The 15857-nt window shown below is 38.8% G+C and overlaps 1 protein-coding gene across 13 annotated transcripts in view; it reads right to left on the bottom strand.

Moving 5' to 3' along the window:
• Window positions 1-15857, bottom strand: part of LOC128734982 (protein alan shepard) — a 370743-nt gene that overhangs the window by 22377 nt on the left and 332509 nt on the right. For all 13 annotated transcript variants that reach the window (XM_053829412.1, XM_053829406.1, XM_053829405.1 and 10 more), the window contains one exon: window positions 6794-7020. In XM_053829412.1, the coding sequence (XP_053685387.1) occupies window positions 6794-7020 (227 nt within the window). The remainder of the gene's footprint in view (window positions 1-6793; window positions 7021-15857) is intronic.

The following is a 15857-nucleotide window of genomic DNA, read 5'->3' as shown; positions in this document are numbered from 1 at the left end:
AAAAGAAGTCGGTCCTACCATTGCTCGAAACGTTATGAGTGGTGTCAAGGGCAAGGTGCGCACATTTGTTTATGGAGCGGAGATTATTGGATTATTGGAGCAATGAAATGGAAAATTATGTAAAAACTTGCAGTTAATTCCTTAAAAGTTTGAAAAAAATTATATTGCATAATATATTATTATTATTATTAATTATTGATATTCATTAACATCACACTGTGTTTGATAAATGACAAATGACAAAATCCGACTCAAAACGAATTGATGGTGATTATTTTTGTATGTCTCTTTTTTCGAGTTCTTCATTGACCAATGATCGGAAAACTCGATCTTCGGGGACATCGCTTATTTCTGTAATTTATAACGCCAATGAGCATTCCGAATTTGAGAGCTATACTTGAGTAATATGAAAACCCCAAGCGATAGATTTTTACTGAAGTTCTTAGTGATGAAGTCTAGATTGTTGAAGGCCTGCATGGCTACATATATGAAATATGCTGCGAAAAGACAGTTTGATATATAGTATCACTCTTAGATTTTTGAAACAGTTATTACTTCCAATGTTAGTTTCCAAGAGCTTGTAGCTTGTCAATGCGGCTGCTACCCAGATTGTACTTGAACTACAGTTTTGTAGCTGGAGAGCCGATCAACGGCGAATAAACAGCATACCTGCCATAGTCCAGTAGTTAACTAAGAGAGTGAGTTAAGCACAATAGCCCCTCCCTGAAGCGCGTACTTTGAAATCAATAGGTTTCTATATTGGGGTTGATGCGCAGAAGATTTTCCGATTGATTGGTGCAAAAATATTTAAAATCGATCCGGAAACCGCTAAGCTGGTAGTGCTCAGAACTTATCATTTTTCGTGACGCTCACATTTTTCGACTTTTCGGAATGACACCCTATCCCAAACCTAGCCGTAAGACGTAGTCCTACGTCAAAAAAAGAGCTTGTAGTCGAAAAAGTTGGGTTCTTTTGTTCTTAAAAAAGTGATGACCGCTTGGATTAATTTTCATATGGTTTGTGCTTATTAATCTGCAAAACTTTGCGAAACTTGCTGAAGCAAATGAGTATCGGCGATAGAGCTGATTCAATTCAGCTGAAGATTTTCAAATTGTCGGCAAAACCTAACGCAAATAAGTTTAAAATTCTGATTTATTATAGTATAAAAGGAATATGGATGGTCGTAGGTGGCTCCCTTTAGGTATCCGAAATGGAGCAGCAATTTCATCGTGATAATTTATCACCGATTTTTATTGTCGGCACTGACGACTCATCAATGTCAGTCAGGGATGCCACATATAATTCTGTGTTTTTTGTTGCAAAAATCTGACAATCTGTACGGCGAGGAAAAATATCTGTGCAAAAATCTGTCCAATGCAAAACAATGAGAGTGAAAGAGATAGAGAGCCATTTTGCTGACTATTTCCATCTCTTTCACTCTCATGTAAAAGCTCAAAAATCTGTTTAATCTGTGGAATATGTCGAAAATCTGTATTCTATGCATACAGATCCGGTACAGGCGATTTCTTTCAAATATCTGTTAAACACAGAATAAACTGTGCATGTGGCAACCCTGGTCACAGTATGTTACGTTCATTATGTCAGCATATATTTGTATATTCGAAGCAGCTCGTGGTTTATGCGTCTGCGCTACACTCACACTCACACTCACGCTACGCTACATTTTCTATTATGTCACCAAGTATTGATCGTACAATTTGACGCTCAAAAACCCCAAGCACTTGTTGATCAACTTTTATCAGCGCCCATAATTCCTGTCCGTAGGTTGTCTTCGGAAGAATCAGTATTCTGTGGAGCGCCAGTTTTGTGCAAATTTGCACAAAAGACCCAGAAGCTCATAGCGACGGAGCTTAGCCAACGACATTCAGGCTGTAGACGAGAACCTGTCCTGGCGACACGTAAAAGCTATGGCGGGTAACCGTCAGCAGTGGAGATCTCTGTTTTCAATTTTCATCCCTTTGTTCTTCCGGACCGGCGGACATGGACACAAGGTAAGTAAGTCACCACGTTCTAGCATCTACCAGAATCTATTTCGGTTGACACAATTCTATACAACCTTGAAGTGAACAAACAAACAGTTTTTTGAATTCGAATCTCTGTGTCGTGGCGTTTTACATTTTCAACAGTCCTCCCGTTTTTTAGATAGTTAAATGCTTTTTTTTAACTTTCTCCTGTGTTGGTGGCTTCGCAGTTTGGCCATCGCTCAAGGTTATTGCCTATTGTCCGTGTTTACCTCTTCATCCAACTGAATCTGGAAGTGCTCCTTCCACCTGGCCGCTATCGCCGTTTTGTCAGCAATCAGGTATTTACATTTAGGTACATTCATTGCACAACAATTACATTTACATTACATTACATTTTATCGAATTTAAGGCAGCATATGATACAGTCGATCGACAATAGTTATGGCAGATAAATTACGAGGGCAAGAGATTCTTCATGGGTAATCATTCTCATCGAGACTAGCATAAATCGTGTGATCTGTTACATACGTGTTTCTAGGATAGTGTCGAATCCCTTTGAATCATTAAGTCCGAGCCACACAGAAACGGACTTAGCGTTCGCTCTACCAATCGTCGCATGCTGTAACAGTCATTTCAAATTTATTGTTGATCGAGAATGTCTCCGTAATCGTCAAAGTGGCGCTTTTTTAACGAAAGGAGGAGAATGTCTCATGAAAATTATTTGCTTGTTTGGAGGATACTCCTGCTGTAAGTTAATATTTGGGAATGTCGATTATAGAATGTGCAAGTGTTCAGGCAAAATGTGTGTGACGATAATTTTTGTTGTTTTTTTTTTCAAATATTTATATCTGTTGGTCTGTGATCGAAATGTTCGTAACGCCGCTCGAAGTTGATACTGTATAAAATATTGATCATACCACTGCGACTATTATTTTAATCTATTGTGGTTTTCTTCTCATTTTATCTATGTGTTTATGGCAGACAGAACACTATCAGCGGAAATGTTTGTCGTTATCAGTTCATACCACTTCTCTTAGTCAGACAATGCACTTATTATGAAATGTTCACTTGTAGATATAGTAGAAAAAATGTGTGGACAACACTTGTTTTTCAATGGTTTAAGGTTAATTCTTAACGAAAAATTATGACAACTCTTTCAGTGTATATTAGGCCTCGCAAATGCGCGGTAATCGGTGAATTTTGTCTACTACGAATAACAACTGAACAAAAGGGAAACGAGAATGTTTTATACGCATTTATTGTCGCTCGTGAGCCCAGCCTACCTATACTTTCCTCTATTAGTATCTCCCTCTATTTGTATGACAGGATAAAGCTGCATCAACTATTTTCAGAGGCGAAAATACACAGGTTGCTATTCAATTTAACAAGCAACCAGCCAACAAGAGCGAACTCGACGCTCCTTCAATGAATGCCAAAAGATTGTGCCCACTTGTGCTCAATATCCGCCATTATCGCTCGTGGAAAGCTGGATATATTTGAGCATCACTAAAAAATTGCGTCGAAAGAACAGCTTGCTCGCGTAAAAATTTTGCACAAGTACATTCAAAATGAGAATCTATCACAAAAAGTTGGCAACTTTGTCCCTTATTTTTTTTAAAGCTATATTATTTTATAAACAGTGTGACACATATATATTCGAACAAAAATCATTTTATGCTTGCAGCGGCATATACAATTAATACAATCCAACTAAGACCATGTGTGTGTGGCATCATGACTTAAGGCTTACTTGACGTAGTTTCATTTTCGTATTGTGTCTTGTTCGGTGTGCACGCACCAAAGTTTGAATTACGGTCGTTGATAATAAATAAATTGTTAAACGGTGCTATATGCGGCACTATTTTTCGTGACCTCAAACATCACGGCATAAAAAGAGGATTTGTATACTATACACTAAAAAGATTTCTCGAGACGGGATCTGTTGAAAACCGTAAAAAAACCTGAAGAAAACGATGTGTTAGAGCTGCAGAGGTCAAAAAGTTTGTTCGAGAACGAATTCGTCGCCTTTGCGACCGGGTCCGTACGGAAAATAGCAGTTCAGCTGAATATCAAAAGGAAAACTCTTCGTCAAATTTTGAAAATGGATCTGCATATGAAACCATTCAAAAACGTAAAATCCATGGATTAACGGAAATAACAGGAAAGATGCAAACTGCTGCTCCGTCGGCACGGGGTTTCAGGAGTGATCTATTCTGATGAAAAGTTGTTTGTTCTTCAAACACCGCATCATGCTCAAAATGATCGGTTGTGGTCGGTTTCGATCATGGACGTTCCAAAGCACAAACGGAATGTACCACAATTACCAAAATTCATCAACGGTCATGGTATGGGGAGGCATTTCAAAGAAAGGGAAACTTCTTCTATTATTTATTGACAAGGGTGTGAAAGTTAATGCAAAATGCTATCTGGAAATGATACCTTACGTTCGGGGAATGTCGGGTGAAGAAGATTACGGCTTTCAACATGGTGGAACTCTAACCCACACTGCGAAGACGTGGTGCAAAACCAATCCGACGGATTTCATATCGAAAAAGGAATGGCCTCTAAGTTCTCCTGATTTGAACCCACTGGATATTTGTATATGACGGTACATGCAACAAAAGCTCAATGATTATAAATGACATAATTTGGATGAATCTAAGTTAGTTATCAACAAGATATGGGATGATAATGCGATGGAAGTAGTACGTGCCGCATGTAACGACTTTAAAAAGCGTTTGAAGCGTGTTATCCAGGCAAAATGCGATTCAATAGAGCAATGATTGTCTGTTGCGTTTTGTAAGTATGGGTAAACAACTTCTAAAAGTAAAATTCTAAATTTAGCCCAGCGCCCCTGTGGTTCAAAGGTACACGGGTACCAGTGAGCGACACGCCCTGGCAGGTGTTGTGGGTTCAAATCCGGTTATAATCTCCTGATTACAGCTTGGTTCGATCCATGCACCTTCCAGCATTGGACAAAAGATAGGAGTCACAACGACAACTTGTTAAGCATAGCTACCTATTACCCCCCCCTTCCTTTCCACCCTTCCCCTTCATTCTCGGAAACAAAATCCTTCTTCATTACTTTCCCTTACCGTCCCTTCATCAATTGTAGAATCATCGTTTAAAAAAAAAAAAATATTAATTTATGCCTGACCGCATTTCAAGGTCATGAGTCATGACTAAAGTCACGAGTTTGGTCAAATTTAGCCTTTGTTTACAAAACTATATGACTTTGTTTTTGTTCGAATACATACGTGTCACACTGTAATTCACTGAACTGAAGCGAATTGGAATAGAACACCATCGTGGTTTCGGCATTTGATTGCCCTCAACGCTTGTGATCAATATTGATGAAGCTTGTAAGAGATTTTACAGAGATTGTCAATTTGTCACTATGTTTCCCTAACACCTTGGCTACAAAACCTCACACAATGATTAATTACAAATTATAATTTCTTCCAAAGCATGCTTCAGTGGTGCTGAAGCAATACCGATCGTAATAATAGCCGGCATTAATATGTTTTCCATGTCTGACATATTTATTCACCTCATTTATTTCATTCCGTACTAGAAAAGCTGAAATTGCACCTCAAAGGCGCTAGAGCAAGGAGTAAGGAATAAAACCACGAAGATGACGTTACGTTACGAAGGCAGAATACCTAAACAGGCGCGGGCGAAACATTGTCGCCCTACAGCCAGGAGGGGCCCTATGCTTTTGTGTTGACCAGCGCGTCATCATAGGGGTGATCATTTTATCGCACACTCCTACGAGGAGGCAAGCTGACGCAATAGAAGCGACTGCAACTAGCAAAAAATGAAGGATGCTTCTGCTGATAGAATGTGCAGGCGTTAAATTTGTTCGCTCGCTTGCTGCTAGGTACGTGCTGCTCTAGCTGTTATGGTGGCTTTCAGAATCGATTTGATCCCGGCAGTAGTGGTAGGCGAGAGAAATAAAAAAAAGTGGAAGGCTCTGCCCGGCCCTCGGTTGGACTGGTCGCTCCTGTGGCTGTGGGACGGTGTATAAATCATTTCCATTTATCGGCCCACAATGAAGAGTGATGGGTTCTTTATGGAACGATTTTCGTACCGATGCTACCGGGCTCGACCGTGGAATGCGCAGAATTTGCGGAACCGAGCGAGGAAGCACTAGGCTAGGACTAGGCGCTCGTAACGTAACGACTACAACCAGCAGCATGTGCTGGAGGGAATCTAGACGTTAGACGCGAAAATCATATCAACAACGGTGTTTAAGGCGATTTCTATATGAATGAGAGATTGATTGCGGGATTAATAATTGTCTGGTGGCTAGGGAAATGGAATGAACCAGCAGTATAACACAGAGAATGAATGGTGATGATGGAATAATGGCGATGGAGATTACACTTGACGATGGCGCGGTAAATAACTTGTGCGCAGTTGTGGACACGCCACACAATACCGATTTGCAGCCAGCAATTTATGTGTAAATTTAGCGGATGGTTGTTCGGTGTCTTCTAGTAATAGTAATACAATATCAAACGATAACTGCTGGTACAATATGACTAAAAGTGGAAATTTGAATCCATTACATTGATTGAAATTCTCTTGTACGTATGGAATTTTATATTACGAATAAGCTTCTAAAAAAATTTAAACAAAGCTTGTTTTTCGCTGGCTTGCCTCCCTACTGGCTATTTCTAGTTAATGAGTCAAGAAGAAAAAAAGTTTCTCTAAAGAATAAGACCCCACGATGAGATGTCCAGCCATTGCGATTATTTTCTTGGAGATGTATGTTAGGTGTAAGGAATTATAGTAGCTATACTCACTGTGCACACATATTGATCAGATCCTTGTCGGTCGTACCCTGCTGCAGTCCACGAATGTAGAGGTTCGTCTTGGACAGCTGCTCCGTCTGCTGTGGTGTGTTACTGGGCCCCATCGTGTTATTATTACTCAGACTCGTACTCAGTGTGCCACTCTGGGAGCCGGTGTTCGATGAACTGCTGGAGTTGGTGTTGCTGGGTGATGCCGCTGTCGGTACCCGCTGGCCGTACTGAAAATCAACCGGAAAGGACACCATGAAGTTATATTGAACATTGGATTTTATTTTATCAATTTAAGAACGATAAATAAACGGAAACCTGGTTTCTAGAACAAAACAATTTTCTATATCGGCTCAATCGAACAAATTTTTTTCTTCCCGAAATTAAATTTCATGTTTAGAATCCTAAGATGTATGAAGACTTCAGTTTTTTTGCAATAAACAGTGCCTGCTAGATTGTGTTTGTAGTGAGGTCGTTATCATGCGGAATTGGATCTGATAATTTATTTCACATCGTGCAGTTTGCTGAGATGATTTTTTTCTATCAACATTCCATCAACGTGATGTATTGTTGTGCTTATTCCACAAGCTCTAAAACAAATTGTTAGTTGGTCCCAACTAGCAACGATATTGGAGGAAGATCCTTCCAATATTATATTTTTTATATAACAGGAAATAAATAATGTTATGCTATGTATTATGTGCAAAGTACAATGAATGAAATCAATGAATATCAATGCGTCATCTGAACGCTATGAATAATAAAAAAACGACGCACAGAGCATTGTTAAGCTTTGCCGCCATGGTTCCCGCCATAAGGCAAAGTTCTTTTTAGGGACAGTTTTCGCCAAAGGCTTAACCGACATGATTAATTTGAAAAATTTTCTTTGCTTTCCTTTCTCTACTAGGTATATGCTGCAGGTTCATTTTATGAGTGTTTGCCCGTTCTATATAGTGCAGGTAAAGGAGCAACTTTTCACGCGGTATGACCGAGACGATGCGATGCGATGGCTGGAACCGCTTCTTGCGGTGTATGTCGTCAGTGGAAGTGGAACCACATAACGAACTATACGGGCGGAACGAACCGAGAACCGAGTAGATGGATAGCATGTTGTGTACATACCACAGAAGATTGCTTTAGAACGGGCAACGTTTTCCTGGTTCGTCTCTATAGGGAGGCAACTTTGAAGTATGGAGTCTTGTCGATGGGACGTGATGTGAAGCTTGAATGAAGAATCAAACAATTTTGCCGCGTTTGTAGGCAGCGAGGAAGCTCATTTTTGGAAAAGTGTTCTTCTCAAAGATCCGTCCAAAGCATTTTAGAACTTTAAATTATATAACTTGGAAAGCAGTTGAAGCTAGAACAATTTTAATTTCTTGTCCTTTATAGTTCGAGTTGATTGTTACTTAGATATACCTTTAATATTCATACATTCGATGTTTAAAAAGATTAATAGTGGAGCTACGGATGAGAGTGCAACAGAAATTGTCATGTTCGTGTTTGACTACAATATTCAGACTAATAATATTCAGTTAAATATAATTAGCGGAAACGTAACGTGATATTCTATCGTTTTAAAGAACGGAGCGTAGCGGGAGCTACACAAAGACAAACAAAGGAATATTATATGAAAAATAGATCAATCTATTATTACGCAAACATTACATATTAGAAGTTGTAAAATGCTATCTACAATGGCAATTGCATACTATTTTTTTAGTAGACGAGAATAAATAAGTCCCAGACTACCTCCTCGGGGGACGCCAGAGAGCATTTCTAAAGTGCCAGAATAATAAAATTGTCTATGCAGGGTAGGGAAGAGGAAATGGAGTAGTGCCCCTTTATGAACAGGCCACACCCTTCCTTCGAACTAATTCTGCGTTTACCGACAATGAAGCCTCTTGCTAGGGTAGGTTTATGAGAATGTTACTGGCCCGAACCAGTGATGGTAAAATCTTAAAAACTCAAAATACATCAAAAATCAAAATGAACTGTGAGTCATGTCAATTTAATCTTATGCAGAAAAATCCAAATGCAGAAAAATTGAGTTCGAATGAATGCATGTGGTATTTTTCGCTGCTGATATTTTCTCTCATGGTAGATACTCTTTCGCTCTCTGGATCGTTACATGAAAGGCCAGCTGTGGAAGAAGAAAGCAAAATGCTCACAGCTGAATTTCGATCGCGTTGCTTAGCAACAGAGACATCGCGTGTTCATATGTGAGTTTGGCGCTTATAATCACCGTTGAAATTTCGTGTGTATGAAATCTCAATGAGTTATTGGCTGCTATAAATTTATCAACACTGCGCCGAGGTGCGTAATGAAGTCTCTTGTCCAAGTCGTAAATCAATCTACGAAATTTATCACAAATAACTCTTAACAAATTCGGAATCGTGACTAATTTGGGCCCAAATTGATTTTCAATCGTATATAATGATAATAACCATCACACAAACGATTTTCAACCCAGGATTTTAGAGCAGTACGGAGCGATTCGCGCTTTACCGGATATTATCGTATATAACTACTTATATAGATGAAACGCGTATATTTATTCCTCATCACATTTATCGCCTCCAAAATAGTACGGACACGACAGTTGTGTGCATCAAATACGTTTTACTTATTAGCATATCTGTACGTAATGCTGATTTTTAGCCTTTATATACCTATAAAAATGTTAGCTAGAAGCCAAGTAACAATTCCAAGTTTTATTACGTTCGTATAGTGGTTTCATGACCAATTTCATAAAACCGCTAATAAAATTGTGACCTCCACCAGAACTTTCTGATGACCGTTATAAAACTGCTCTCTGACTCTGGCCCACTCCTAAGAATGTTTTCATAACCACTATAAGAATCAGGTTATAAGCTAAAGTAATCGTATCACGCTCTGCTGAATGCAGCAATAAAACCGGTAAAGCTTTCACTGCTTGACAGCCATCGCCGTAATTTAAAAAAGCTTTGCGCTTTTCGCTCTGGCAAAAGCTTAATAGGTAAGTTCGCCAGCTTTATAAACTTGAAAATACATCCGTGAGCAGAAAAGCTAAAATTTTACTGTCAAATCATTCTGATCAATTTGCTTTATAGCGACCAGAATAAAATATCCCATTGAATATTTAATAAATTTTAAGCAATTTGGTTGGTTTGCAGCATGTGCGCATTTAATTTCATCGTGCATAGTGATATAATAGCTCGATAAAATCAGCGCGCCACTGAAATTTTGCAATTTCGAAAACTGTTTGTTTTAACAAATTAAAAATATTCAGTTAGTCAATCTCAATTTCCAGTAAAATCGAGTTCTAAATTCTAGTTGCTTCCTCTGACAGGAAAACCGATTGATAATAACTTTCTTTCTGCAAAACATTTTGCTTTGATAAATTGTTGTTGGCGAACTAAAACAAAATACTAGAATAAGGCAATATGACTTCGCATAAAAAATGATTCTGGTGTTGAACTTTGGTATTCTTCATAATAGCAGCAAAAAAACTGTTTGGTTAGGGTGTTACCGTTTTAATAGCTCTATAAAACTAACAGATTTATTTCGGTTTGACAACTAACCGCGATAAAATCAATTTTGATTGGTGTGCCATTTTGTATTGCTACGCCACACTTATGGTAAGTTTCTGGGAGACGTGGTGTAGCCAACAAGTTTTAACGTGGTAGTATAAGCAACCACAATAAATTTGCTTTATTAAAAGTTTTATTATGGTTTTCTAGTTAGCTATAAGTGTGTTTGGACTAGTATCTTCTTGGTATTGCGCAATACCACAATAAACTCAGAGGTAATAATTAATACCGCAATAAAACCTTTATAAGACTCAAGTAAAACCTAGTGGCTATAGAATTATTACTTGAGAAATTACAACTTGTTCCATTTCATGGTTCTAGCAACGAGATAGGTAGTGCAAAGTACTAAGTTTCAAAGAAAAACCGCACATACATGAACACCCTCCCCCTTTTTGCTGAATTCAATGCATTTCAACGCAAGTGCCCTAATGATTGGCTAACTAACGTCAACAACCGACTTATGTAAAGCAGATGCGTTTAGGTGCATTTTCATCGCCATGATAAGGGGAAGAAAAGGGAAATAAAGAGAATCTCTAATTCTCGGGTAATTTTTCAAATAGACCTATGTGACAATGAGAGATTCTCTTCGCGTCTCCTCTCTTCGGCTTTTCACGGCGATACTAATGCATTGATCGGAATACATCGTGTGCTATAACACACGTCGATCGGGATGTTTCTGATCGGAACGAGCCCGATCGGAATGCAGAATCGAGGCGATTAATTAGGACGTATTGAGAATTTGCGCGAAGTTTCTACTTGATCCGTACGGTGGACCTAAATTGTTGGATTCCACTTGACGAAACAAAACTTGTTCTTTGTGTAGCGAATAATGGTAGAAGGTCGTCTAAAATTGTGATAATAACAAAATGTGCGATATTTCCTTCAACATTTTCAGGATGATTAACTTTCCAAATAGCCCGGTTAAGGAAGCAGACATGACAGAACACGTTCAGGCGGGGCGGAACAGAACTGGAAAGCATTAAAATGACGAACTTGCCATTTGATCATGGTCAGTGCGGACAAATGTAAGCTTCAGGTCCAGTTATTTTAATTGCCATAAAACCAAATTTCGCGACAGTTTTCATTATTGCCACTATTAGTTTTGATGATTTAAATTATCTCCTGAAATCGTTTTGATAGTATTGATTTATTATGATTCAAAATAACACTGCTGGCCACCTAGTTGCGAAAAGATACTGAATTTTAAACCCAAAGCTATTCTCAGTTAATCGACACTGACAGACTCTGGACATGCCCAAAAGTATGCTTTAGTTTGGAGAAGTCAGATAATTACTATACAATAAATTGACTTATTGCAAAAATATTAAATTGACTTGACTCTTTTGAAATGTATAGCAAAAATTACATTCCTAAAATGTGTTGGATCGATCAGGATGAAGTTTCGAAATACAATAGCCCCTGCTAAGGGTACCATTTTTCCTAAATGAAGTATCATTTTTCCCTAAATGAAGCATCAAGGGAATATCGCTCCCTCCATGGCAGGATATCATTCAGAAGCGGCATCAAAGGAAAAGCAGCGAAGGCACCGGCTTGTTCACTAATCGTTAAAGGGCGCGAAGCAGTTGTCTGTTTAAACCATCCTCCGAAATCCTCGCTCGTCACAATCTTTATTCAGTTTTCTCCATGACGTCACCACATTCATGCCAGCAGCAGCATGTCGTGCTTAGTGCCTGCCAACATTTTTCGCAGCTCAAGCTCACACATGCACGAAGCTGGAAAACGGCAGATAAATGAGCCCACAGGACGAAACGTGCCGGAATCTGAAACGTAATGTTGATACGCAAACCGAATATTATTAGAGCAGAAGCAAAAAAAAAGCATTTGATTTGAATGCCCTTGCGTTCTTTCTTTCATGATTGCCTAGGCCTGGCACGAACAATTCGTGGCTCGTCTCCATAATGGCGAAGAAGCATGCGATGGCCGTATAACATGAAACCCATATTAGGAGCAAAGGGAATAAAAAAATTATAAAAAGCACTTCATTACAAGCGCCCACTCGGGTATAATCCCTCCCTGCAGATGTCACCAATAATTCTGGGGAAGAAGGAAGAAAAGTACGTACGTGACGAAGGCTTTTTTGGTCCCCCCACTTTTTCTAACGCGTAGAGTTTCCTCAAAGGTAGGCTCATTTGAATCATTTACGTGGTTGGATACGCATAATCTGCGTATCAAATAAAAAATAAACGATTTTTTGATATTTTTATTTTATCTACTCTTTGGGGCTTTAAATTTTAAATTGTAAAATTATTATTGCTGAACTCCTGAAAATTGTGCAATTGCAAGTTTCATTTCGTGATGTTCTGTTTCAGTGTCTTTTGTACACTTCTTCAAAAGTCCAAGTCCGGGGTGCAGTCAAATGAAATTCAAAGCTGCGACCTGTTTTACAGGAAGTGGTTGAGTAATTAATGATGCATGCTGTCAGTTTAACCTAAGATAGCAGCTCTATCAGTGAGAAAATAGTCACTCGGGAAGGATAAATCGGCAATTGATTTCTTTTAAGTTGTAACACCTTGAGTGTGGTAAACTGCCGCTTTGGCTTGAGGACATCTTTGGACTTCTTGAATACGAAGATATAGTTAACTTTCATTGATTGGATTAAGCTCATAGCCGATTTAGAGAATGATTTTCATTAGTTGGGCTGACCTGTTAAAGCTAAGAGTTGACAGAGAGATACACAAACTCTTAGCTTTAACAGTTCAACCCAAGTAACGATAGTCTGTCTTTAAATCGGTTGACTGCATATATCCGACATTTTTTTCTTGTTAATGCGAGGTTTCTTGGTTTGCCGCAGTACAATTGAGTGACAAACGTTAATAAGTTTTAGATAGTTTGGAAAGAGTGTTGAAATTTGGTTGAAAATTGGTTTTTTGGTTGTGGTAAAATCCAAAAGTTGTTGTCGCCCGACTTTTTTCTGCTTCCGCAGCTAATAGACAATTCCGAGTTAAAACATTTATCTTGGAAGTAGGAACTCATTTCGAAAAATTATCTGAGCGAAACACTCCAACTACAGCACCTGTTGTGGTGCGAAAAAATTAACTCAGAACAAACTTTTTGGAGTGAAGTGTATACATAGTCATTTCACAGTCGACCACAAGAGGAAGAAGCTACTACAACACTAATGGTGATGAATTACCGGGCCATCATTCTTCCAACTTTGTCCAGGGCGGTTGCGTAGGTACATGTGGTTGGTCGAAGTATAAATGAATAAAACTTCCTTATTTTCACGCTGCTGGTGCGTTCTGCAAAAGTATCAAGGTGCTACGTACGCATTACGTGCTTGCCTCGTTCGCTGATGAGAAAGAAATCTACATCATTACTTATTGTCCCGATCCCGGTTTACAAGAAGTTTTTTTCCCAGTGCAATTTTTCAGTTCATTAAGTTTGGAGAAAATTTCTCTATAACACAACAGCCGTGGTTCTTTGGTTGTTTATTTTGTTTTATCAGAATCTAGCCAGCTTGGAAGCTAGCTTTTGGCCGCTGGTTTCTATAATTTGTTCACTAATATTACACCATTAGATTAATTGCTGGATAAGGTAAAACAAATCGTTTTCGAGATAGAATCATAATAACATTCATTGTTTTATTTTCTAGTAAAAGTAGTGAAACATCAGATTGGTTGAACATGAAAGAGCTAGTTGAAGAGTCCCCGAAATAAAATAATCAAACTAGAATAACGTTAAACAATTAAATTAGATTTTGGACAATTAAATTACAAATCCATCATCCTTGTAAGACAATTCGATATGCGTGGTTTATAATAAATTCGAAAGTTAAGGTTCACACTAATATACTGAAAATATGAATTTGGGACCTTCAGAATGAATTTAATGCTGTGAGTGAGGTTTACAACATGTAACTAATATTACTAGGCTGTCAATGTTTGTAGGTAACATAACCGAACTATCAACCTGTACAACTGCACCAGTATGTGCTAAATAAGGACTTTTTTTAGCATTTTATCATACACAAAAAATCTCTTCTACCACACATAACATAACAGTCGTGTTAGAAATCGTGCCCGGAATTCTCAACCGTAGCTCGAGTGCAAGTAATGCAAATAATGTAAAGTACATTCACTGCCCGACCCATTTACGGCGCTTCAAAGCACACGATCTAAACCGTTGTAGAACATTGCTACATTCGCCATTTACTTTCAACCCACCCCCACAGCCGGAACCCAAAAATACAAACGCGTAGGGTTGATTATTATTTTAATGTTTCACAATTTTTCGCAGCATACAAACTCCACGCTCGCTGGCTAGGTAGTACTGCTGACTGGTCTAGAGATGTGCTTCCTTTCGTTTAATCCACAACCTCTGCGAGGTGAATCCACGGTAATCTGGTGTCCGTGTTTCAACGAACCAGCGCAATCCAGCGAACAGCGACCGGGTAGGATGCTAAACAGGCACACACCAACACGCCGTGCCGGCGGCAACGAGAGCGGATTCATCTAAATGCAAGTTGAGCTTTACGATGTGGTAAAGGAATCGAGAATTTAAGTAATCCCACTTTAGCATGCCTCCGCACGGGGCGAATACCGTGACGCAAACAAACCGCGAGTTCAAAAATTCGCTGTGCAAGTAACTATGCAGATGTAAGCATAAAAGCCCGGTGGCGGAAGAATAACGCGAATAGTTTTCCGCGTGTTTCCATCATCGGCGGAGAACTTATGCGCTGCATTTTCGCCAGCTTCGCTTTAGATCTATTGAGGTTATTTTGTCTTCTGATCCTTCCATCCAGTTTCCATTATGCGAACGAACGGTGCAGAGGCGTCGCCGGCAGGGAACCAATCTTCTAACAAACTTAGAGGACGTGCCGCTCGAACCACACTACTGATACTTGCTCGTTTGGCTGGAGTAGTTTTATTAAAAGTATAAACAAGTTTATCTGGCTAGAAACTTAGAAAAACGCTGACCGGTTGAAATTTTACTACTGAAATGCTTAGATTATGTGGGTGCGTTTTTTCTAGATCAGGGATGGCTGCTAGAAGTAAAAGATGAGTGTTTAAAGTCATTTCACAACTCAAGATAGCGGATGCTTAATTAACATTCTGATCGGCACTTAGAAGTCAAAAATCTCTGTGAATCGTTTTTCAATATTTTGAACTGGAAAACTAATAAAAGAACTTTGTTGAAAATGGGGTGGTCTTTTGTAATTTTTTTTATATAGGGTGTGTTACTGCTTCGTCGTAATTGCCTATTCTCGTCCTATCCAACACAAATTATTGAAAATATCAGCGATTTTTATGACACACAATGCAAAATTAGTTCGTTCCTAATATTTTAGTTTGCTGACTATCATACGCGATCAATCAAAGTGAACTGAGATCTATTTAAATGCTTTTTTTCGTTAAAGAATTCCTAGCAGCCAAATTTCCTACGTTTTTCGTGCGACGAGGAAGAAAATGTCGACTAATCGTTTCAATTTCCGTCATTCATAAAATGAAAACAACTTACGCAACGCATTGTCGTTATTC

The sequence above is a fragment of the Sabethes cyaneus genome, chromosome 2 (genome assembly GCF_943734655.1).
Source record: "Sabethes cyaneus chromosome 2, idSabCyanKW18_F2, whole genome shotgun sequence".
Classification (NCBI taxonomy): Eukaryota; Metazoa; Arthropoda; class Insecta; order Diptera; family Culicidae; genus Sabethes; species Sabethes cyaneus.
This window is presented reverse-complemented; position numbering and strand designations above follow the sequence as displayed.